This window comes from Amblyomma maculatum, chromosome 10 (assembly GCF_055883805.1).
Source record: "Amblyomma maculatum isolate TAMU_Amacu chromosome 10, ASM5588380v1, whole genome shotgun sequence".
Lineage (NCBI taxonomy): Eukaryota > Metazoa > Arthropoda > Arachnida > Ixodida > Ixodidae > Amblyomma > Amblyomma maculatum.
Genome location: NC_139353.1, coordinates 41,451,561 through 41,477,174, shown reverse-complemented (window position 1 = coordinate 41,477,174; position 25,614 = coordinate 41,451,561). Strand labels below are relative to the sequence as shown.

At 49.4% G+C, this 25,614-nt stretch overlaps 1 protein-coding gene across 6 annotated transcripts in view; it reads left to right on the top strand.

Annotated features, from left to right (window-relative positions):
- The window catches only part of LOC146176259 (uncharacterized), a 326,256-nt gene that overhangs the window by 250,662 nt on the left and 49,980 nt on the right, over positions 1–25,614 (top strand). For 5 of the 6 annotated variants that reach the window (XM_084582578.1, XM_084582576.1, XM_084582577.1 and 2 more), the window contains one exon: positions 400–25,614. In XM_084582578.1, the coding sequence (XP_084438704.1) occupies positions 400–25,614 (25,215 nt within the window). The remainder of the gene's footprint in view (positions 1–399) is intronic. The other variant, XM_084582580.1, reaches the window with a different exon arrangement.

The window sequence follows — 25,614 nt, the reverse complement described above, 5'->3', positions numbered from 1 at the left end:
GTGTTGCATTTGCATTGAGAGTGCCTTTGCTGGTCATGTTTGACAGTTATACAAAGTCCTTAGAGCGCCCAGAATGGGCCTAAAAGTGGTTCTGTGCAGTAACTGGCATAATTGTGTCATACTTTTGTTAAGGGAGTGCTGTGCATGGTATGTTCCCATGTTCTGGTGTCGTCTTCATGTTTTTTGCTCCTGTTTTTTATGGCAATACAAACTTGTACATCTGCACCACCTTCCCTTGTCTTCCTGTCTTTCTTTCTCTCTTCGTCTCCTCTCTCTCTCTCTCTACTCCACAACTTCCTCCTCCAGCTCTTGTCACTTTCGGCTGCACACACACACGCGCAGTGACAGTACTGGATTGGCAGCAAGGCCTAGACTAACGGCCTAGTATTTGGCTTACAGGGGGCGGCCATACCAAGTGAAACAGTCCTGAAGCTTTCCGGCCAAGCTCTGGGCTCGTTTATGGACGTCCCCGTCAGCCAGGACTACACGGCCTTCTACCAGTCTAAGCCAGAGACCGTTGTGACTCAAGAGCAGCACCCAGACGGGACCTCACAGGTGACTCGCACCACCACCAGGCTTGTGTCGGCATTCACTGTCGGGCAGAGCGGCCAGCCGCATCGGGAAACGGATGAGGTCCGGCCATGGCAGCTGACAGAGTCTTTCAGGTCTTTGACAAGTCCCGATGCCATGCGGGCATACACAGCAAACCTGGAACCCCTCAGGCGACCAGAACAGATGTCTACTACCACTGTTAGCAGTGCCTGGAGTCCTGCACACGATGGTTCGTGGGAGTCTTGGCAGTCCCAGCCTGTGGAGGGACAGACTAGATTTGGCACCAGCTGGGTGGTGACTCGGCACGAGCGCAGCCCATCACCCATGCCTTTTGCAACTCCGACGCTGGAGAGGCACTCGGTGCACGATTCAACTCACCGCCCACAGGCAGCCTCAGAGACTACAGAAGAGCTTCCTTCCGTTTCAAAGGAGGCTAGCAGCTTTCCTGGGGTATCCAGGGTACTTAGTGATACATCCGTTGACGACGAGCTGAGGCATCTATCTTCACTCACCAGCAGGCAAGAGCCTACATCCAGCGAAGTCAAGCTTGTGGAGAGCGAGTTCAAGAGGGAAGTGGAACCACTTAATTTGGTGTCTTCAAGGGTCGTGCGGGACACGGATGAGAAGAAGACCATTGAGCTGAAGTTCCAGGAAAAAGTACAGCTGGTGCATTACTCCTTCCAGCTTCCATCCTATGCGGAACTGGTGCAAGCTCCACAAGAAGATGTTCATGAGGCCGAGCCTCTGACAAGCACAGGTGTGGGTAGTACGTCAGCAACTGAAGTCCCGCAAGACACAAAAAGCACCACCGAAGTTTACAGCGTGAGTACACACGAATCTGAAACAGGTTCCTGGAAGCCAGCGCAAGGAACAAGCATGCCTCAGGTGGTAAGTGGTGTTGAGACTACACAGTACAGTCAGGGTTGGACAACTAGTCATTTTACTCAGAGAGGTGCCGGAGCTCCTTCCAAACTGCCTAGCAGAGTGGAAGGTCCTGAGAAGGCATCTGTGCCATGGTTGGGTATTCATGCCCAGCAACATGTAGAAAGGACACCATTCGAAACAGAGCCTGCATTAGGTGACGTCAAAAGTACTATGGTCTTCCCTGTTGGTTCAAGGACCGAGATGTCTCGGTCTGAAACTCATCCATCGGGTGAAACTGTCGCATGCACTACCATGACAGTGAGACAGCTTTCACCTGAAAAAGGCTCAACACTTGAGCATCATTTGTTTTCTGGTGTTGAACCTGCCGGAGAAAAGGGTAAGGAAGGTCAGTCTTGGAAGCCAATGCTTTTGACTCACAATGCAGACCTTAGCCCAGGCCAGGAAAGTTCTGGTGCCACCATTTTAGAAGGTCAGATCCCTGAATCTCCTGCTCCCAGGCTCACAACAAGCACAGTGGACGTGGGCACTACTGTCTACACTGCGACTTCTGAGTTGCTGTCTTCAGCACTGGAGCAACAAACTACCGCGAAACCGCATCAAGAGCCAGAAAAAGAAAAGGCCATGGGTCAGACCCTGCAGGCCAATGGACACCCAAAACATCTTGAACCTCAAAGAACAGAAAGTCCAGCTTCGCCAGTTTCAACCACTCAGAGCCTTCTTGGAAGTCCTGATGATTCTGTAAAGCCCGTACCGTCTGCACCTATCACAGAGCCTGATGATAAGGCATTGCAGTCTGAGGAACATCAGACCATAGCACTACCTTCAGGACATGAGACAGACAGGCTGCCAAGTGTTGGCAAAGACGAGCGAGAGGCAGCTGATCACAATGTCCCCGCTAATGGACAGCCAAAACAGCTCAAGAAGAGCTCCAAACAGCGGAAAAAGGAACAGTCACCATCTTCAAGTGAGAAAACTCCAGAAGCTAAAGCGACAGCTAGCCCTCTTGACAGACTAGGCAAAAAAGTGAAAAAGTTTGCTCTGAATTTGTTTTCTGGAGACAGCAAACACAGCACTGAAACTTCATCTGTGGAAGATGCCAAGAAAAGTCAGTTACGTCCAGCTGACGTTCCTGAAGAAACGAAAAAAGAAAGAAAGAAAAAGTCTAAAAAGAAAAGTAAAGCTCCTCTTCCAGAACAGCCTTCTCATGCAGAAATTCTGCAAGAAGGAACTGCCGGTGACAAATACGATGAGAAACAGCTTGGAGCAGTGCAAGAAATGGAGGCGGAACCAGCACCTCAGAAAGGAAGCTCGGCCCTCATGGACTTTCAGTCTGGCGTTCAAGTCAGTGTACCTTCAAAGCCAGTCACTGCTTCTTTCGATGCGCAGCGCTCCCACAGTGTGCCCACTTCCTCTGTGCTTGGCAGCGGGGTACCAGACACGACACCTGGAACTGTGCGCATGTCAGGTCACACAACAGACACGCAACAGGATGTTCTTAGCCCAGCAGAAGTCAATCCAGTAAAGGACTCAAACGAGATTGGGACCAAAGGCGAGATATCCATAGACCGTATGACTACAGCCAGTCAAAAATCTCATGACCAGTCAAGCCCAGTTCCTTCGTACACGCCTGTTTATCCTCAGCCCTCCATTGCTGAAAAAGGTCAGTCACCAAAAAGACCTGCGCCAGTCCAGCCAGTTGATGCCTGTAAAGCGGGCACTGGAGAAGCAGGAGATTCTTTGGATGAAAGGACACTAACTATAATATATGGTGTTCCTACAATTACTACAACTAAGATAGTGCGACAAGGTCTACTTGATGACAAGCAAAACACGCTACCTCAACAGGGAGGAACCACTAAAGAAAGACAGTCTCGTCATGTCATATTTGAGTCAAAGGTATTTGGCGAACCATCTCAAGCAGACGGTAAGAAAGAACTTCTGGGCAAGAAAAAGAAGAGCAAGACAAAAGATCTCGCTGAAGTGCCAGGTGACGAGCATGGTCAAGATGGTGTCATGACCGCTGAAGTTACCCATGTAATCAAAGGAGAAGAGTGCCAACCCCCTTCAACAGGCTTTGGTTCTCAAAAAACAGTTTCGGAGCTGCAGCCTGAGAAGGAAATAAAACAGCCAGGACAAGACTGTGAGCCTGAAAAGCCTTTTGCACTTGCAGGAAAACGAGACCACCACACTGTCATTCCTGAAAACATGACCCACATTGTGAAGGTGGACAAGAGAGAGCCTTTTTCAGATCACACTTTGGATGTAACCAAACCACATCTAAGCCAAAGAACCAGCACTCAGAGGCGTGAACTTGACAAAGATCCTGAAAAAGGGAAGGGACAACTTGAAGCTCACTACAAAGTACCCGAAGAAGCATTTCCTGGAAAGACCGCTATTACTAAAGCATTCCACATTATAGAAGATGATCAGGTGCTTTCAGGTCCTGAAGTACCGAGTGAAAAACATCCTGAGTCTCCTAAAGATGTAGGCAAAGCAGCTCCATCGAAACATCCTCAAACTGACACAGTCCTCGGCTTGGCACGAGATACCAAGTCTATACAACAACCGGAAGACATCAAAAAGGTGAGCAAAAAGAAGAAAAAAGGTGAACAGGCCAAAGCAAGTGAATCACTAGGAGAAGACCAACGTGACGATAGTAGCTTGATTGCCGAGCTTACTGACATTATCAGGGAATGTAGAAAAGAAGCTTCCTTGGGATATCGCTCCACGCCTGATATTCGACAAGAAAAAACATTGACTAATGACATTGCTAAGCATACAAACCTGTCACCAAAGCAAGGAGAGGAGGGCACAGACAAAAAGACAACTCCTCAAACATCTGCTGGCATTTCAGAACCTGCTCATGGCATAAAACCTGAAGATAAAAATCTAGTACCCGACAACACAGACACAGGCGACCTAAAGAAGCCTTTGAAAGTACCAGCTGACCAGACAGATGTAGACACTGTTGTGATCGCTGAAATTACCCGTGTGATCAAGGAAGGGCATCCAGGTATGCCAGGCGAGCCCTCACTGGAGCTTATTGAGCCAGGAAAGATTCCAAGCCGAGAACCAACCCCTGGGAAGGAACCTTCTACACTTCTCAGTCTTACTACAACAGCTCAAGACAAGAAGCAGGAAGAGAAAAAGGAAGAACCTGGCAAGAAAAAGAAAGGCAAGCCAAAGAAGCCTTCTGGAGCGCCAGCTGACCAGACAGACGTAGACACTGTTGATAGCACAGAAATCATCCGTGTGATCAAGGAAGGGCATCCAGTTATGCCAGGCGAGCCCTCACTGGAGCTTATTGAGCCAGGAAAGATTCCAAGCCGAGAACCAACCCCTGGTAAGGAGCCTTCTACAATTATTGGTCTCACTGAGCCAGCTCAAGACAAAAAGCCAGAAGTGGAAAAGGAAGAACCTGGAAAAAAGAAAGGCAAGCCAAAAAAGCCTTCTGGAGCGCCAGATGACCAGAAAGATGTGGACACTGTTGTGATCACTGAAATCACCAGTGTGATCAAGGAAGTGCATCCAGGTTTGCCAGGCGAGCCCTCATGTGAGCCTATTGAGCCAGGAATGATTCCTAGCCGAGAGCCAACCCCTGGGAAGGAACCTTCTGCACTTTTCAGTCTTACTATGCCAGCTCAAGACAAAAAGCAGGAAAACAAAAAGGAAGAACCTAGCAAGAAAAAGAAAGGCAAGCCAATGAAGCCAACTGGAGCGCCAGATGACCAGAAAGGTGTGGACACTGTTGTCATCACTGAAATCACCCGTGTGATCAAGGAAGGGCGTCCAGGTATGCCAGGCGAGCCCTCACTGGAGCTTATTGAGCCAGGAAAGATTCCAAGCCGAGAACCAACCCCTGGTAAGGAACCTTCTACAATTATCGGTCTTACTGAGCCAACTCAAGACAAAAAGCCAGAAGCGGAAAAGGAAGAACCTGGCCAGAAAAAGAAAGGCAAGCCAAAGAAGCCTTCTGCAGCGCCAGCTGACCAGACAGACATAGACACTGCTGTGATCACTGAAGTCACCCGTGTGATCAAGGAAGGGCATCCAGGTATGCCAGGCGAGCCCTCATGGGAGCATATTGAGCCAGGAAAGATTCCTAGCCGAGAACCAACCCGTGGTAAGGAACCTTCTACAATTATCGGTCTTACTGAGCCAACTCAAGACAAAAAGCCAGAAGCGGAAAAGGAAGAACCTGGCCAGAAAAAGAAAGGCAAGCCAAAGAAGCCTTCTGGAGCGCCAGATGACCAGAAAGATGTGGACACTGTTGTGATCACTGAAATCACCCGTGTGATCAAGGAAGGGCACCCAGGTATGCCAGGCGAGCCCACACTGGAGCTTATTGAGCCAGGAAAGATTCCAAGCCTAGAACCAACCCCTGGTAAGGAACCTTCTACAATTATCGGTCTTACTGAGCCAACTCAAGACAAAAAGCCAGAAGCGGAAAAGGAAGAACCTGGCCAGAAAAAGAAAGGCAAGCCAAAGAAGCCTTCTGGAGCGCAAGATGACCAGAAAGATGTGGACACTGTTGTGATCACTGAAATCACCCGTGTGATCAAGGCAGGGCATCCAGATATGCCAGGCGAGCCCTCATTGGAGCTTATTGAGCCAGGAAAAATTCCTAGCCGAGAGCCAACCCCTGGGAAGGAACCTTCTACACTTTTCAGTCTTACTACACCAGCTCAAGACAAAAAGCCGGCAGACGAAAAGGAAGAACCTGGCAAGAAAAAGAAAGGCAAGCCAATGAAGCCAACTGGAGCGCCAGATGACCAGAAAGATGTGGACAATGTTGTGATCACTGAAATCACCCGTGTGATCAAGGAAGGGCATCCAGGTATGCCAGGCAAACCCTCACTGGAGCTTATTGAGCCAGGAAAGATTCCAAGTGGAGAACCAACCCGTGGTAAGGAGCCTTCTACAGTTATCGGTGTTACTGAGCCAACTCAAGACAAAAAGCCAGAAGCAGAAAAGGAAGGACCTGAAAAGAAGAAAGGCAAGCCAAAGAAGCCAACTGGAGCGCCAGATGACCAGAAAGATGTGGACACTGTTGCGATCACTGAAATCACCCGTGTGATCAAGGAAGGGCGTCCAGGTATGCCAGGCGAGCCCTCACTGGAGCTTGTTGAGCCAGGAAAGATTCCAAGCCGAGAACCAACCCCTGGTAAGGAACCTTCTACAATTATCGGTCTTACTGAGCCAACTCAAGACAAAAAGCCAGAAGCGGAAAAGGAAGAACCTGGCCAGAAGAAGAAAGGCAAGCCAAAGAAGCCTTCTGCAGCGCCAGCTGACCAGACAGACATAGACACTGCTGTGAACACTGAAATCACCCGTGTGATCAAGGAAGGGCATCCAGGTATGCCAGGCGAGCCCTCATGGGAGCTTATTGAGCCAGGAAAGATTCCTAGCCTAGAACCAACCCCTGGTAAGAAACCTTCTACAATTATCGGTCTTACTGAGCCAACTCAAGACAAAAAGCCAGAAGCGGAAAAGGAAGACCCTGGCCAGAAAAAGAAAGGCAAGCCAAAGAAGCCTTTTGGAGCGCCAGATGACCAGAAAGATGTGGACACTGTTGTGATCACTGAAATCATCCGTGTGATCAAGGAAGGACATCCAGGTATGCCAGGCGAGCCCTCACTGGAGCTTATTGAGCCAGGAAAGATTCCAAGCCGAGAACCAACCCCTGGTAAGGAACCTGCTACAATTATCGGTCTTACTGAGCCAACTCAAGACAAAAAGCCAGAAGCGGAAAAGGAAGAACCTGGCCAGAAAAAGAAAGGCAAGCCAAAGAAGCCTTCTGGAGTGCAAGATGACCAGAAAGGTGTGGACACTGTTGTGATCACTGAAATCACCCGAGTGATCAAGGAAGGGCGTACAGATATGCCAGGCGAGCCCTCATTGGAGCTTATTGAGCCAGGAAAAATTCCTAGCCGAGAGCCAACCCCTGGGAAGGAACCTTCTACAATTATTGGTCTTACTGAGCCAACTCAAGACAAAAAGCCAGAAGCGGAAAAGGAAGAACCTGGCCAGAAAAAGAAAGGCAAGCCAAAGAAGCCTTCTGCAGCGCCAGCTGACCAGACAGACATAGACACTGCTGTGATCACTGAAATCACCCGTGTGATCAAGGAAGGGCATCCAGGTATGCCAGCCGAGCCCTGTCTCGAGCTTATTGAGCCAGGAAAGGTTCCTAGCCGAGAGCCAACCCCTGGGAAGGAACCTTCTACACTTTTCAGTCTTACTACGCCAGCTCAAGACAAAAAGCCAGAAAACGAAAAGGAGGAACCTAGCAAGAAAAAGAAAGGCAAGCCAAAGAAGCCAACTGGAGCGCCAGATGACCAGAAAGATGTGGACACTGTTGTGATCACTGAAATCACCCGTGTGATCAAGGAAGGGCGTCCAGGTATGCCAGGCGAGCCCTCATGGGAGCTTATTGAGCCAGGAATGATTCCTAGCCGAGAGCCAACCCCTGGGAAGGAACCTTCTACACTTTTCAGTCTTACTACGCCAGCTCAAGACAAAAAGCCTGAAAACGAAAAGGAAGAACCTAGCAAGAAAAAGAAAGGCAAGCCAAAGAAGCTAACTGGAGCGCCAGATGACCAGAAAGATGTGGACACTGTTGTGATCACTGAAATCACCCGTGTGATCAAGGAAGGGCATCCAGGTATGCCAGGCGAACCCTCACTGGAGCTTATTGAGCCAGGAAAGATTCCAAGTGGAGAACCAACCCATGGTAAGGAGCCTTCTACAGTTATCGGTCTTACTGAGCCAACTCAAGACAAAAAGCCAGAAGTAGAAAAGGAAGGACCTGAAAAGAAGAAAGGCAAGCCAAAGAAGCCAACTGGAGCGCCAGATGACCAGAAAGATGTGGACACTGTTGCGATCACTGAAATCACGCGTGTGATCAAGGAAGGGCGTCCAGGTATGCCAGGCGAGCCCTCACTGGAGCTTGTTGAGCCAGGAAAGATTCCAAGCCGAGAACCAACCCCTGGTAAGGAACCTTCTACAATTATCGGTCTTACTGAGCCAACTCAAGACAAAAAGCCAGAAGCGGAAAAGGAAGAACCTGGCCAGAAGAAGAAAGGCAAGCCAAAGAAGCCTTCTGCAGCGCCAGCTGACCAGACAGACATAGACACTGCTGTGATCACTGAAATCACCCGTGTGATCAAGGAAGGGCATCCAGGTATGCCAGGCGAGCCCTCATGGGAGCTTATTGAGCCAGGAAAGATTCCTAGCCTAGAACCAACCCCTGGTAAGGAACCTTCTACAATTATCGGTCTTACTGAGCCAACTCAAGACAAAAAGCCAGAAGCAGAAAAGGAAGACCCTGGCCAGAAAAAGAAAGGCAAGCCAAAGAAGCCTTCTGGAGTGCCAGATGACCAGAAAGATGTGGACACTGTTGTGATCACTGAAATCACCCATGTGATCAAGGAAGGGCATCCAGGTATGCCAGGCGAGCCCTCACTGGAGCTTATTGAGCCAGGAAAGATTCCAAGCCGAGAACCAACCCCTGGTAAGGAACCTGCTACAATTATCGGTCTTACTGAGCCAGCTCAAGACAAAAAGCCAGAAGCGGAAAAGGAAGAACCTGGCCAGAAAAAGAAAGGCAAGCCAAAGAAGCCTTCTGGAGTGCAAGATGACCAGAGAGATGTGGACACTGTTGTGATCACTGAAATCACCCGAGTGATCAAGGAAGGGCGTACAGATATGCCAGGCGAGCCCTCATTGGAGCTTATTGAGCCAGGAAAAATTCCTAGCCGAGAGCCAACCCCTGGGAAGGAACCTTCTACAATTATTGGTCTTACTGAGCCAACTCAAGACAAAAAGCCAGAAGCGGAAAAGGAAGAACCTGGCCAGAAAAAGAAAGGCAAGCCAAAGAAGCCTTCTGCAGCGCCAGCTGACCAGACAGACATAGACACTGCTGTGATCACTGAAATCACCCGTGTGATCAAGGAAGGGCATCCAGGTATGCCAGCCGAGCCCTGTCTCGAGCTTATTGAGCCAGGAAAGGTTCCTAGCCGAGAGCCAACCCCTGGGAAGGAACCTTCTACACTTTTCAGTCTTACAACGCCAGCTCAAGACAAAAAGCCGGAAAACGAAAAGGAGGAACCTAGCAAGAAAAAGAAAGGCAAGCCAAAGAAGCCAACTGGAGCGCCAGGTGACCAGAAAGATGTGGACACTGTTGTGATCACTGAAATCACCCGTGTGATCAAGGAAAGGCATCCAGGTATGCCAGGCGAGCCCTCACTGGAGCTTATTGAGCCAGGAAAGATTCCAAGCCGAGAACCAACCCCTGGTAAGGAACCTTCTACAATTATCGGTCTTACTGAGCCAACTCAAGACAAAAAGCCAGAAGCGGAAAAGGAAGAACCTGGCCAGAAAAAGAAAGGCAAGCCAAAGAAGCCTTCTGGAGCGCAAGATGACCAGAAAGATGTGGACACTGTTGTGATCACTGAAATCACCCGAGTGATCAAGGAAGGGCGTACAGATATGCCAGGCGAGCCCTCATTGGAGCTTATTGAGCCAGGAAAAATTTCTAGCCGAGAGCCAACCCCTGGGAAGGAACCTTCTGCAATTATTGGTCTTACTGAGCCAACTCAAGACAAAAAGCCAGAAGCGGAAAAGGAAGAACCTGGCCAGAAAAAGAAAGGCAAGCCAAAGAAGCCTTCTGCAGCGCCAGCTGACCAGACAGACATAGACACTGCTGTGATCACTGAAATCACCCGTGTGATCAAGGAAGGGCATCCAGGTATGCCAGCCGAGCCCTCTCTCGAGCTTATTGAGCCAGGAAAGGTTCCTAGCCGAGAGCCAACCCCTGGGAAGGAACCTTCTACACTTTTCAGTCTTAATACGCCAGCTCAAGACAAAAAGCCAGAAGCGGAAAAGGAAGAACCTGGAAAGAAGAAAGGCACGCCAAAACAGCCTTTTGGAGCGCCAGATGACCAGAAAGATGTGGACACTGTTGTGATCACTGAAATCACCAGTGTGATCAAGGAAGGGCATCCAGGTTTGCCAGGCGAGCCCTCATGGGAGCTTATTGAGCCAGGAATGATTCCTAGCCGAGAGCCAACCCCTGGGAAGGAACCTTCTACACTTTTCAGTCTTACTACGCCAGCTCAAGACAAAAAGCGAGAAAACGAAAAGGAAGAACCTAGCAAGAAAAAGAAAGGCAAGCCAAAGAAGCCAACTGGAGAGCCAGATGACCAAAAAGATGTTGACACTGTTGTGATCACTGAAATCACCCGTGTGATCAAGGAAGGGCGTCCAGGTATGCCAGGCGAGCCCTTACTGGAGCTTATTGAGCCAGGAAAAATTCCAAGCCGAGAACCAACCCCTGGTAAGGAACCTTCTATAATTATCGGTCTTACTGAACCAACTCAAGACAAAAAGCCAGAAGCGGAAAAGGAAGAACCTGGCCAGACAAAGAAAGGCAAGCCAAAGAAGCCTTCTGCAGCGCCAGCTGACCAGACAGACATAGACACTGCTGTGATCACTGAAATCACCCGTGTGATCAAGGAAGGGCATCCAGGAATGCCAGGCGAGCCCTCATGGGAGCTTATTGAGCCAGGAAAGATTCCTAGCCTAGAACCAACCCCTGGTAAGGAACCTTCTACAATTATCGGTCTTACTGAGCCAACTCAAGATAAAAAGCCAGAAGCGGAAAAGGAAGAACCTGGCCAGAAAAAGAAAGGCAAGCCAAAGAAGCCTTCTGGAGCGCCAGATGACCAGAAAGATGTGGACACTGTTGTGATCACTGAAATCACCCGTGTGATCAAGGAAGGGCATCCAGGTATGCCAGGCGAGCCCTCACTGGAGCTTATTGAGCCAGGAAAGATTCCAAGCCGAGAACCAACCCCTGGTAAGGAACCTTCTACAATTATCGGTCCTACTGAGCCAACTCAAGACAAAAAGCCAGAAGCGGAAAAGGAAGAACCTGGCCAGAAAAAGAAAGGCAAGCCAAAGAAGCCTTCTGGAGCGCAAGATGACCAGAAAGATGTGGACACTGTTGTGATCACTGAAATCACCCGTGTGATCAAGGAAGGGCATCCAGATATGCCAGGCGAGCCCTCATTGGAGCTTATTGAGCCAGGAAAAATTCCTAGCCGAGAGCCAACCCCTGGGAAGGAACCTTCTACACTTTTCAGTCTTACTACGCCAGCTCAAGACAAAAAGCCGGAAGACGAAAAGGAAGAACCTGGCAAGAAAAAGAAAGGCAAGCCAAAGAAGCCATCTGGGGCGCCAGATGACCAGAAAGATGTGGACACTGTTGTGATCACTGAAATCACCCGTGTGATCAAGGAAGGGCATCCAGGTATGCCAGGCGAGCCCTTACTGGAGCTTATTGAGCCAGGAAAGATTCCAAGCCATGAACCAACCCCTGGAAAGGAGCCGTCTACACTTTTTGGTCTTACTGAGCCAGCTCGAGAGAAAAAGCCGGAAGATGGAAGGGAAGAACCTGGCAAGAAAAAGAAAGGCAAGCCGAAGAAGCCTTCTGAAGCCCCAGACGACCAGAAAGATGTGGACACTGTTGTCATCACCGAAATCACCCGTGTCTACAAGGAAGGGTTTCCAGAATTTCCAGGCAAGGCCACCGCAGAGCTTATTGAGCCAGGAAAGATTCCAAGCTGGGAACCAGCCCATGGAAAGGAGCCTTCTACACTTTTTGGTCTTACTGAGCCAGCTCGAGAGAAAAAGCCGAAAGATGAAAACGAAGAACCTGGCAAGAAAAAAAAAGGCAAGCCAAAGAAGCCTTTTGACGCTCCAGAAGACCAGAAAGATGTGGACACTGTTGTCATCACTGAAACCACCCGTGTCTACAAAGAAGGGTTTCCAGAAATGCCAGGCGAGCCCATAGCAGCGCTTATTGAGCCAGGAAGGATTCGAAGCCGGGAACCAACCCCTGGAAAAGAGCCTTCAACACTTTTTGGTCTTCCTGAGCCAGCTCAAGACAAAAAGCCGGAAGAAGTAAAGGAAGAACCTGGCAGGAAAAAGAAAGGCAAGCCAAAGAAGCCTTTTGAAGCCCCAGACGACCAGAAAGATGTGGACAGTGCTGTCACCACTGAAATCACCCGTGTCTACAAGGAAGGGCTTCCGGAGATGCCACGCGAACCCACGGCAGAGCTTATTGAGCCAGGAAGGATTCCAAGCCGTGAACCAACCCCTAAAAAGGTGCCTTCTACACTTTTTGGTCTTACTGAGCCAGCTCGAGACAAAAAGCCGGAAGATGAAAAGGAAGAACCTGGCAAGAAAAAGAAAGGCAAGCCAAAGAAGCCTTCTGGAGCGCCAGATGACCAGAAAGATGTGGACACTGTTGTGATCCCTGAAATCACCCGTGTGATCAAGGAAGGGCATCCAGGTGTGCCAGGCGAGCCCTCACTGGAGCTTATTGCGCCAGGAAAGTTTCCAAGCCGTGAACCAACCCCTGGAAAGGAGCCTTCTACACGTTTTAGTCTTACTGAGCCCACTCAAGACAAAAAGCCGGAAGATGAAAAGGAAGAACCTGCCAAGAAAAAGAAAGGCAAGCCAATGAAGCCTTCTGAAGCTCCAGATGACCAGAAAGCTGTAGACACTGTTGTCATCACTGAAATCACACGTGTCACCAAGGAAGGGTTTCCTGAAATGCCAGGCGAGCCCATCGCAGAGCTTATTGAGCCAGGAAAAATTCCAAGCCGTGAACCAACCCCTAGAAAGGAGCCTTCAACAGTTTTTGGTCTTCCTGAGCCAGCACAAGAGAAAAAGCCGGAAGATGCAAAGGAAGAGCCTGGCAAGAAAAAGAAACGCAAGCTAAAAACGTCTTTTGAAGCTCCAGAAGACCAGAAAGATGTGGACACTGTTGTCATCACTGAAGTCACCCATGTCTACAAGGAAGGGTTTCCAGAAATGCCAAGCGAGCCCTCTGCAGAGCTTATTGAGCCAGGAAAAACAATCCGTGAACCAACTCCTGGAAAGGAGCCTTCTACAGTTTTTGGTCTTCCTGAGCCAGCACAAGACAAAAAGCCGGAAGATGAAAAAGAAGAACCTGGCAAGAAAAAGAAAGGCAAGCCGAAGAAGCCTTTTGAAGCCACAGACGGCCAGTACGATGTGGACACTGTCGTCATCACTGAAACCACCCGTGTCTACAAAGAAGGGTTTCTAGAAATACCAGGCGAGCCCACCCCAGAGCGTATTGAGCCAGGAAAGATTCCAAGCCATGAACCAACCCCTGGAAAGGAGCGTTCTACATCTTTTGGTCTCACTGAACCAACTCAAGACAAAAAGCCGGAAGAAGTAAAGGAAGAACCTGGCAGGAAAAAGAAAGGCAAGCCAAAGAAGCAATCTGGGGCGCCAGATGACCAGAAAGATGTGGACACTGTTGTGATCACTGAAATCACCCGTGTGATCAAGGAAGGGCATCCAGGTATGCCAGGCGAGCCCTCACTGGAGCTTATTGCGCCAGGAAAGTTTCCAAGCCGTGAACCAACCCCTGGAAAGGAGCCTTCTACACGTTTTAGTCTTACTGAGCCCACTCAAGACAAAAAGCCGGAAGATGAAAAGGAAGAACCTGGCAAGAAAAAGAAAGGCAAGCTAAAAAAGCCTTTTGAAGCCCCAGAAGACCAGAAAGATATGGACACTGTTGTCATCACTGAAATCACACGTGTCTACAAGGAGGGACATCCAGAAATGCCAGGCAAGCCCTCTGCAGAGCTTATTGAGCCAGGAAAAACAATCCGTGAACCAACCCCTGGAAAGGAGCCTTCAACACTTTTTGATCTTCCTGAGCCAGCTCAAGACAAAAAGCTGGAAGAAGTAAAGGAAGAACCTGGCAAGAAAACGAAAGGCAAGCCAAAGAAGCCTTCTGAAGCCCCAGATGACCAGAAAGATGTGGACACTGTTGTCATCACCGAAATCACCCGTGTCACCAAGGAAGGTTTTCCTGAAATGCCAGGCGACCCCATCGCAGAGCTTATTGAGTCAGGAAAGATTCCAAGCCGTGAACCAACTCCTGGAAAGGAGCTTTCTACACCTTTTGGTCTTCCTGAGCCAGCACAAGACAAAAAGCCGGAAGATGAAAAGGAAGAACATGGCAAGAAAAAGAAAGGCAAGCCAAAGAAGCCTTCTGAAGCCCCAGATGACCAGAAAGACGTGGACACTGTTGTCATCACCGCAATCACCCATGTCACCATGGAAGGGTTTTCTGAAAATCAAGGCGAGTCCACCGCAGAGCGTATTGAGCCAAGAAAGGTTCCAAGCCGTGAACCAACTCCTGGAAATGAGCCTTCTACACCTTTTGGTCTCACTTTGCCAACTCAAGACAAAAAGCCGGACAATGAAAAGGAAGAACCTGGCAAGAAAAGGAAGGGCAAGGCAAAGAAGCCTTCTGAAGCCTCGGACGACCAGAAAGATGTCGACACTGTTGTCGTCACTGAAATCACCCCTGTCTACAAAGAAGGACTTCCAGAAATGCCAGGCGAGCCCTCTGCAGATCTCATTGAGCCAGGAAAAACAATCTGTGAACCAACCCCTGGAAAGGAGCCTTCAACACTTTTTGGTCTTCCTGAGCCAGCTCAAGACAAAAAGCTGGAAGAAGTAAAGGAAGAACCTGGCAAGAAAACGAAAGGCAAGCCAAAGAAGCCTTCTGAAGCCCCAGACGACCAGAAAGATATGGACACTGTTGTCATCACTGAAATCACCCGTGTCACCAAGGAAGGGTTTCCTAAAATGCCAGGCGAGCCCATCGCTGAGCGTATTGAGCCAGGAAAGATTCCAAGCCGTGAACCAACGCCTGGAAAGGAGCCTTCTACACCTTTTGGTCTCACTGAGCCAACTCAAGACAAAAAGCCAGATGATGAAAGGGAAGAACCTGGCAAGAAAAAGAAAGGCAAGCCAAAGAAGCCTTCTGAAGGCCCAGGCGACCAGAAAGATGTGAAGACTGTTGTCATCACCGAACTCACCCATGTCACCAAGGAAGGGTTTCCTGAAATTCCAGGCGAGTCCACCGCAGAGGGTATTAAGCCAAGAAAGGTTCCAAGCCGTGAACCAACTCCTGGAAAGGAGCCTTCTACTCCTTTTGGTCTCACTGAGCCAGCTCAAGATAAGCAGGATGATGAAAGGGAGGAACCTGGCAAGAAAAAGAAAGGCAAGCCAAAGAAGCCTTCTGAAGCCCCAGACGACCAGGAAGATGTGAAGACTGTTGTCATCACCGAAATCACCCGTGTCACCAAGGAAGGATTTCCTGAAATGCCAGGCGAGCCCACCGCAGAGCGTATTGAGCCAGGAAAGATTCCAAGCCGTGAACCAACCCCTGGAAAGGAGCCTTCTCCACCTTTTGGTCTCACGGAGCCAACTCAAGACAAAAAGCCGGACGATGAAAAGGAAGAACCTGGCAAAAAAAGGAAAGGCAAAGCAAAGAAGCCTTCTGAAGCCCCAGACGACCAGAAAGAAGTGGACACTGTTGTCATCACTGAAATCACCCGTGTCACCAAGGAAGGGTTTCTTGAAATGCCAGGCGAGCCCATCGCAGAGCTTATTGAGCCAGAAAAGGTTCCAAGCCGTGAACCATCTCCTGGAAGGGAGCCTTCGACACCTTTCGGTTTGACTGAGCCAGCTCAAGATAAGCAGGATGATGAAAGGGAAGAACCTGGCAAGAAAAAGAAAGGCAAGCCAAAGAAGCCTTCTGAAGCCCCAGACGGCCAGAAAGATGTGAAGACTGTTGTGATCACTGAAATCACCCGTGTCACCAAGGAAGGGTTTCCTGAAATGCCAGGCGAGCCCTCCGCAGAGCGTATTGAGCCAGGAAAGATTCCAAGCCATGAACCAACTCCTGGAAAGGAGCCTTCTACACCTTTTGGTCTCACTGAGCCAACTCAAGACAAAAAGCCGGACGATGAAAAGGAAGAACCTGGCAAGAAAATGAAAGGCAAGCCAATGAAGCCTTCTGAATCTCCAGACGACCAGAAAGATGTGAAGACTGTTGTCATCGCCGAAATCACCCGTGTCACGAAGGAAGGGTTTCCTGAAATGCCAGGTGAGCCCACCGCAGAGCGTATTGAGCCAGGAAAGATTCCTAGTCGTGAACCAACCCCTGGAAAGGAGCCTTCTACACCTTTTGGTCTCACTGAGCCAACTCACGACAAAAAGCCGGATGATGAAAGGGAAGAACCTGGCAAGAAAAAGAAAGGCAAGCCAAAGAGGCTTTCTGAATTCCCAGGCGACCAGAAAGATGTGAAGACTGTTGTCATCACCGAACTCAGCCATGTCACCAAGGAAGGGTTTCCTGAAATTCCAGGCGAGTCCACCGCAGAGCGTGTTGAGCCAAGAAAGGTTCCAAGCCGTGAACCAACTCCTGGAAAGGAGCCTTCTACACCTTTTGGTCTCACTGAGCCAGCTCAAGATAAGCAGGATGATGAAAGGGAAGAACCTGGGAAGAAAAAGAAAGGCAAGCCAAAGAAGCCTTCTGAAGCCCCAGACGACCAGAAAGATGTGAAGACTGTTGTCATAACTGAAATCACCTGTGTCACCAAGGAAGGGTTTCTTGAAATGCCAGGCGAGCGCATCGCAGAGCTTGTTGAGCCAGAAAAGGTTCCAAGCCGTGAACCAACTCCTGGAAAGGAGCCTTCTACACCTCTTGGTCTCACTGAGCCAGCTCAAGATAAGCAGGATGATGAAAGGGAGGAACTTGGCAAGAAAAAGAAAGGCAAGCCAAAGAAGCCTTCTGAAGCCCCAGACGACCAGAAAGATGTAAAGACTGTTGTCATCACTGAAATCACCCGTGTCACCAAGGAAGGGTTTCTTGAAATGCCAGGCGAGCCCACCCCAGAGCGTATTGAGCCAGGAAAGATTCCAAGCCATGAACCAACCCCTGGAAAGGAGCGTTCTACACCTTTTGGTCTCACTGAGCCAACTCAGGACAAAAAGCCGGACGATGAAAAGGAAGAACCTGGCAAGAAAACGAAAGGCAAGGCAAAGAAGCCTTCTGAAGCCCCAGACGACCAGGAAGATGTGGACACTGTTGTCATCACTGAAATCACCCGTGTCATCAAGGAAGGGTTTCCTGAAATGCCAGGCAAGCCCATCTCAGAGCTTATTGAGCCAGAAAAGGTTCCAAGCCGTGAACCATCTCCTGGAAGGGAGCCTTCTACACCTTTCGGTCTCACTGAGCCAGCTCAAGATAAGCAGGATGATGAAATGGAAGAACCTGTCAAGAAAAAGAAAGGCAAGCCAAAGAAGCCTTCTGAAGCCCCAGACGACCAGAAAGATGTGAAGACTGTTGTCATCACCGAAATCACCCTTGTCACCAAGGAAGGGTTTCCTGAAATGCCAGGCGAGCCCACCGCAGAGCGTATTGAGCCAGGAAAGATTCCAAGCCGTGAACCAACCCCTGGAAAGGAGCCTTCTACACCTTTTGGTCTCATTGAGCCAGCTCAAGACAAAAAGCCGGATGATGAAAGGGAAGAACCTGGCAAGAAAAAGAAAGACAAGCCAAAGAAGCCTTCTGAAGCCCCAGACGACCAGAAAGATGTGAAGACTGTTGTCATCACCGAAATCACCCGTGTCACCAAGGAAGGGTTTCCTGAAATGCCAGGCGAACCCACCGCAGAGCGTATTGAGCCAGGAAAGATTCCAAGCCGTGAACCAACCCCTGGAAAGGAGCCTTCTACACCTTTTGGTCTCACTGAGCCAACTCAAGACAAAAAGTTGGATGATGAAAAGGAAGAACCTGGCAAGAAAAGGAAACGCAAGGCAAAGAAGCCTTCTGAAGTTCCAGACGACCAGAAAGATGTGGACGCTGTTGTCATCACCGAAATCACCCGTGTCACCAAGGAAGGGTTTCCTGAAATGCCAGGCGAGCCCATCGCAGAGCTTATTGAGCCAGAAAAGGTTCCAAGCCGTGAATCAACTCGTGGAAAGGAGCCTTCTACACCTTTTGGTCTCACTGAGCCAACTCAAGATAAGCAGGATGATGAAAGGGAAGAACTTGGCAAGAAAAAGAAAGGCAAGCCAAAGAAGCCTTTTGAAGCCCCAGACGACCAGAAAGATGTGAAAACTGTTGTCATCACCGAAATCACCCGTGTCACTAAGGAAGGGTTTCCTGGAATGCCAGGTGAGCCCACCGCAGAGCGTATTGAGCCAGGAAAGATTCCAAGCCATGAACCAACCCCTGGAAAGGAGCCTTCTACACCTTTTGGTCTCACTGAACCAACTCATGACAAAAAGCCGGACGATGAATGGGAAGACCCTGGCAAGAAAAAGAAAGGCAAGCCAAAGAAGCCTTCCGAAGCTCTAAATGATCAGGAAGAGGTGGACACTATTGTCATCAATGAAATCACCCGAGTCACCAAGGAAGGGTTTCCTGAAATCCCAGGCGAGCCCACAGTAGAGTTTATTGAGCCAGAAAGGACAATCCGGGAACCAACTCCTGGAAAGGAGCCTTTTATAGTTTTTGGTCTCACTGAGCCAGCACAAGACAAAAAGCCGGACGATGAAAAGGAAGAACCTGGCGAGATAAAGAAAGGCAAGCCAAAGAAGCCTTCTGAAGCCTCAGATGACCAGAAAGATGTGGACGCTGTTGTCGACACTGAAATCACCCCTGTCTACAAAGAAGGACTTCCAGTAATGCCAGGCGAGCCCTCTGCAGAGCTCATTGAGCCAGGAAAAACAATCCGTGAACCAACCCCTGGAAAGGAGCCTTCAACACTTTTTGGTCTTCCTGAGCCAGCTCGAGACAAAAAGTTGGAAGAAGTAAAGGAAGAACCTGGCAAGAAAACGAAAGGCAAGGCAAAGAAGCCTTCTGAAGCCCCAGACGACCAGAAAGATGTGGACACTGTTGTCATCACCGAAGTCATCCGTGTCACCAAGGAAGGGTTTCCTGAAATGCCAGGCGAGCCCATCGCAGAGCTTATTGAGCCAGAAAAGGTTCCAAGCCGTGAACCAACTCCTGGAAAGGAGCCTTCTACACCTTTTGGTCTCACTGAGCCAGCTCAGCATAAGCAAGATGATGAAAAGGAAGAACCTGGCAAGAAAAAGAAAGGCAAGCCAAAGAAGCCTTCTGAAGCTCCAGATGACCAGAAAAATGTGGACACTGTTGTCATCACCGAAATCACCCGTGTCTCCAAAGAAGGGTTTACTGAAATGCCAGGCAAGCCCTTCGCAGAGCTTATTGAGCCAGAAAAGGTTCCAAGCCGTGAACCAACTCCTGGAAAGGAGCCTTCTACACCTTTTGGTCTCACTGAGCCAGCTCAGCATAAGCAAGATGATGAAAAGGAAGAACCTGGCAAGAAAAAGAAAGGCAAGCCAAAGAAGCCTTCTGAAGCTCCAGATGACCAGAAAAATGTGGACACTGTTGTCATCACCGAAATCACCCGTGTCTCCAAAGAAGGGTTTCCTGAAATGCCAGGCAAGCCCTTCGCAGAGCTTATTGAGCCAGGAAAGATTCGAAGCCGCGAACCAACTCCTGGAATCGAACCTTCTACACCTTTTGGTCTCACTGAGCCAGCTCAAGACAAAAAGCAGGATGATGAAAAGGAAGAACCTGGCAAGATAAAGAAAGGCAAGCTAAAGAAGCCTTCTGAAGCTCCAGATGACCAGAAAAATGTGGACACTGTTGTCAGCACCGAAATCACTCGTGTCACCAAGGAAGGGTTTCCTGAAATGCGAGGCGAGCCCATCGCAGAGCTTAGTGAGCCAGGAAAGATTCCAAGCCGTGAACCAACTCCTGGAAAGGAGCTTTCTACACCTTTTGGTCTCACTGAGCCAGCTCATGACAAAGAGCTGGACGATGAAAAGGAAGAGCCTGGCAAGAAAAAGAAAGGCAAGGCAAAGAAGCCTTCTGAAGCCTCAGACGGCCAGAAAGATGTGGACACTGTTGTCATCACCGAAATCACCCGTGTCACCAAGGAAGGGTTTCCTGAAATGCCAGGCGAGCCCATCGCAGAGCTTATTGAGCCAGAAAAGGTTCCAAGCCGTGAACCAACTCCTGGAAATGAGCCTTCTACACCTTTCGTGGTGACTGAGCCAGCTCAAGATAAGCAGGATGAAGGAAGGGAAGAACCTGGCAAGAAAACGAAAGGCAAGCCAATGAAGCCTTCTGAATCTCCAGACGACCAGAAAGATGTGAAGACTGTTGTCATCACCGAAATCACCCGTGTCACGAAGGAAGGGTTTCCTGAAATGCCAGGTGAGCCCACCGCAGAGCGTATTGAGCCAGGAAAGATTCCTAGTCGTGAACCAACCCCTGGAAAGGAGCCTTCTACACCTTTTGGTCTCACTGAGCCAACTCAAGACAAAAAGCCGGATGATGAAAGGGAAGAACCTGGCAAGAAAAAGAAAGGCAAGCCAAAGAGGCTTTCTGAATTCCCAGGCAACCAGAAAGATGTGAAGACTGTTGTCATCACCGAACTCAGCCATGTCACCAAGGAAGGGTTTCCTGAAATTCCAGGCGAGTCCACCGCAGAGCGTATTGAGCCAAGAAAGGTTCCAAGCCGTGAACCAACTCCTGGAAAGGAGCCTTCTACACCTTTTGGTCTCACTGAGCCAGCTCAAGATAAGCAGGATGATGAAAGGGAAGAACCTGGGAAGAAAAAGAAAGGCAAGCCAAAGAAGCCTTCTGAAGCCCCAGACGACCAGAAAGATGTGAAGACTGTTGTCATAACTGAAATCACCCGTGTCACCAAGGAAGGGTTTCTTGAAATGCCAGGCGAGCGCATCGCAGAGCTTGTTGAGCCAGAAAAGGTTCCAAGCCGTGAACCAACTCCTGGAAAGGAGCCTTCTACACCTCTTGGTCTCACTGAGCCAGCTCAAGATAAGCAGGATGATGAAAGGGAGGAACTTGGCAACAAAAAGAAAGGCAAGCCAAAGAAGCCTTCTGAAGCCCCAGACGACCAGAAAGATGTAAAGACTGTTGTCATCACTGAAATCACCCGTGTCACCAAGGAAGGGTTTCTTGAAATGCCAGGCGAGCCCACCCCAGAGCGTATTGAGCCAGGAAAGATTCCAAGCCATGAACCAACCCCTGGAAAGGAGCGTTCTACACCTTTTGGTCTCACTGAGCCAACTCAGGACAAAAAGCCGGACGATGAAAAGGAAGAACCTGGCAAGAAAACGAAAGGCAAGGCAAAGAAGCCTTCTGAAGCCCCAGACGACCAGGAAGATGTGGACACTGTTGTCATCACTGAAATCACCCGTGTCATCAAGGAAGGGTTTCCTGAAATGCCAGGCAAGCCCATCTCAGAGCTTATTGAGCCAGAAAAAGTTCCAAGCCGTGAACCATCTCCTGGAAGGCAGCCTTCTACACCTTTTGGTCTCACTGAGCCAACTCAAGACAAAAAGTCGGATGATGAAAAGGAAGAACCTGGCAAGAAAAGGAAACGCAAGGCAAAGAAGCCTTCTGAAGTTCCAGACGACCAGAAAGATGTGGACGCTGTTGTCATCACCGAAATCACCCGTGTCACCAAGGAAGGGTTTCCTGAAATGCCAGGCGAGCCCATCGCAGAGCTTATTGAGCCAGAAAAGGTTCCAAGCCGTGAACCAACTCGTGAAAAGGAGCCTTCTACACCTTTTGGTCTCACTGAGCCAACTCAAGATAAGCAGGATGATGAAAGGGAAGAACTTGGCAAGAAAAAGAAAGGCAAGCCAAAGAAGCCTTTTGAAGCCCCAGACGACCAGAAAGATGTGAAAACTGTTGTCATCACCGAAATCACCCGTGTCACTAAGGAAGGGTTTCCTGGAATGCCAGGTGAGCCCACCGCAGAGCGTATTGAGCCAGGAAAGATTCCAAGCCATGAACCAACCCCTGGAAAGGAGCCTTCTACACCTTTTGGTCTCACTGAACCAACTCATGACAAAAAGCCGGACGATGAATGGGAAGACCCTGGCAAGAAAAAGAAAGGCAAGCCAAAGAAGCCTTCCGAAGCTCTAAATGATCAGGAAGAGGTGGACACTGTTGTCATCAATGAAATCACCCGAGTCACCAAGGAAGGGTTTCCTGAAATCCCAGGCGAGCCCACAGTAGAGCTTATTGAGCCAGAAAGGACAATCCGGGAACCAACTCCTGGAAAGGAGGCTTTTATAGTTTTTGGTCTCACTGAGCCAGCACAAGACAAAAAGCCGGACGATGAAAAGGAAGAACCTGGCGAGATAAAGAAAGGCAAGCCAAAGAAGCCTTCTGAAGCCTCAGATGACCAGAAAGATGTGGACATTGTTGTCGACACTGAAATCACCCCTGTCTACAAAGAAGGACTTCCAGTAATGCCAGGCGAGCCCTCTGCAGAGCTCATTGAGCCAGGAAAAACAATCCGTGAACCAACCCCTGGAAAGGAGCCTTCAACACTTTTTGGTCTTCCTGAGCCAGCTCGAGACAAAAAGCTGGAAGAAGTAAAGGAAGAACCTGGCAAGAAAACGAAAGGCAAGGCAAAGAAGCCTTCTGAAGCCCCAGACGACCAGAAAGATGTGGACACTGTTGTCATCACCGAAGTCACCCGTGTCACCAAGGAAGGGTTTTCTGAAATGCCAGGTGAGCCCATCGCAGAGCTTATTGAGCCAGAAAAGGTTCCAAGCCGTGAACCAACTCCTGGAAAGGAGCCTTCTACACCTTTTGGTCTCACTGAGCCAGCTCAACATAAGCAAGATGATGAAAAGGAAGAACCTGGCAAGAAAAAGAAAGGCAAGCCAAAGAAGCCTTCTGAAGCTCCAGATGACCAGAAAAATGTGGACACTGTTGTCATCACCGAAATCACTCGTGTCACCAAGGAAGGGTTTCCTGAAATGCCAGGCGAGCCCATCGCAGAGCTTAGTGAGCCAGGAAAGATTCCAAGCCGTGAACCAACTCCTGGAAAGGAGCTTTCTACACCTTTTGGTCTCACTGAGCCAGCTCATGACAAAGAGCTGGACGATGAAAAGGAAGAGCCTGGCAAGAAAAAGAAAGGCAAGCCAAAGAAGCCTTCTGAAGCGCCAGATGACCAGAAAAATGTGGACACTGTTGTCATCACCGAACTTACTCGTGGCACCAAGGAAGTGTTTGCTGAAATGCCAGGCGAGCCCACCGCAGAGCTTATTGAGCCAGGAAGGATCCCAAGCCATGAACCAACCCCTAGAAAGGTGCCTTCTACACTTTTCAGTCGTTCTGAGCCAGCTCAAGGCAGAAAGGCAGAAGATGAAAGGGAAAAACCTGGCATGGAAACGAAAAGCAAGCCACGGAAAGCTTCTGGAGCACCAGATGACGAGAAAGATGTGGACACTGTTGTCATCACTGAAGCCGCACCTGTTCTCAGAGGTGTTCTTTCTGATTTACCAAGCAAGCCTTGTGGTGAGTTTATCGAGCCAGGAGAAACTCTGAGCTATCAACCAACACCAGGTATGGAGTTTTTTAGTGTTACAGAGCCTGGCCAGCCCAGAAGGCCTGCGGGTGAAAGGGAAGAGCCTGGATTGATGAATAGCAAGTTAAGGAAGCCTTCCGAGGCACCATATGATCAGAATGATGTGGGCATTTCCTTCATCCCTGAAGTGACTCGTGAAATTAAGGACATCCAGGAAGTGCAGCCAGGAATTTTAGGGGAGCCCTCCACTGAATTTATTGAGCCAGGAAAGATGGCGAGCCACGAACAATCACCAAGTGAGGAGTCTTCTTCAATAGTTTTTGGCCTCACTGAGCGAGCCGAAGACTTTAAACCTGAGGAAGGCAGGAAGCCCATGAATGTAAATGATGAACCTGCCGAGAAACTGATGGGCAGGCCAAAGAAGCCATCTGAAACACCGTATGAGCAGGAAGAAAAACTAGGAAAGATGCCTTCTGGTGCAGTTTCTGGCCTCACAGAAGCTATCAAGAAAGAAAATCCTGAGGATGAGATTGAAGCTAGTGAAAAGAAAATTCCTTGCGAGCCTAGCCGTCATAGCTGGTTGTCAAGTGTTCTTGCTACAGTTAAAGGTGTTACATCTTGGGATAGCAGCTCAAGCCAAGATGACCTAGTGCCTGGCAAAGGTTTCAAATCCGATCCCAGCATATTGGAGGCTACTCCAGAGAAAGAGGCCATTGCTGATACTTTCAATCTGCAAGGCATTATCTCTGATGAAGTAACTCCCCTTTCCTTTGAAGGTTTGGAAAGAGCATTTCCTTCAGCTCCTCTTGCAACAGAAAGTGTTTCTGGTATAGAGCAGCCATATGAAGATCTCTCTGGATTTGTTCCAAGGCGTGGTGGTGGATTAGAAGCTCCTCTTCTAGATGTATTGTGCGCAGCTGAGGACTCATCAGCGCTCTCTGCAGGACAAGGCCATCCTGCTGATATTTCTAGTGAATATGATGAGAGGTCTTCAATATACTCGACTGCAACGGACGATTCGTTCACCGTGTTGCATGGCCATCGATCTGCTGAGGAGCCGAGATCTTCCAAGGGACGCCAGAGAAAGCACAAGCAGAAGCCAAGGGGCGAAACCTTCCTTGTGGCTTCAGCCGTTTCAAGCCATGCTGGGCGAAGATCCGCATCTAAGTCTCCATCTCCACCATCAGAGCGGGGCAGGCTTTCTCTTTTCGACGAGAAGCCAAGGCATTTGGACACCAAGGACTCTAAGAGTCCGCCGCCAGCAGGTTTTCGACCAGATGTGCTGGGTCACATTTCATCTGCTCAGTGGATGCCAGAGGATATGGCTTCTAGTGCTTCATCTCTGGAGCCTGTGCAGCTTGATAGTGTAGACTCATCTGTCCACACAACAACAATATGGAAGGCTGGAAGAGCGAGTGTTGAGGGAGATGACGGGCTTGTAAAGACAACTGGCATGACAACGACACCCCATGCTAAACTTGGAGCAGGTACAGAACAGCAAGGTATGGGCAGGTTGTTGTACAGTTGGATCCCCAGCTTTGGAGGAACATTAAAAGGAGATGACACTTCCTTAGTGCACGAGCAAGGTGTGCATGTTGGTGAAAGCAGGGATACTCACAAGGACCAGCAGCGTCGTACAGACCATAGCAAGGGGCTCGTAAGCACCTCCACATTTACGTCGCCCAATGACGGAGAAGCTAGCTCAGTAAGGTCGGTAGCATTGTCTGCTGCGGACACTGAGGAACCTTTGCCAGACTGGCTTGCTGGTGCCAGATGGCCTTCACGGGTGACCACCGTTATGATCATAGTGTTCCGGCGGATCCTGATAATTGAGCGGCTGTTTAAGGAAGCGGCATCTCTCTCGGGTGGTGCAAGGCAACAAAAGTTGCAG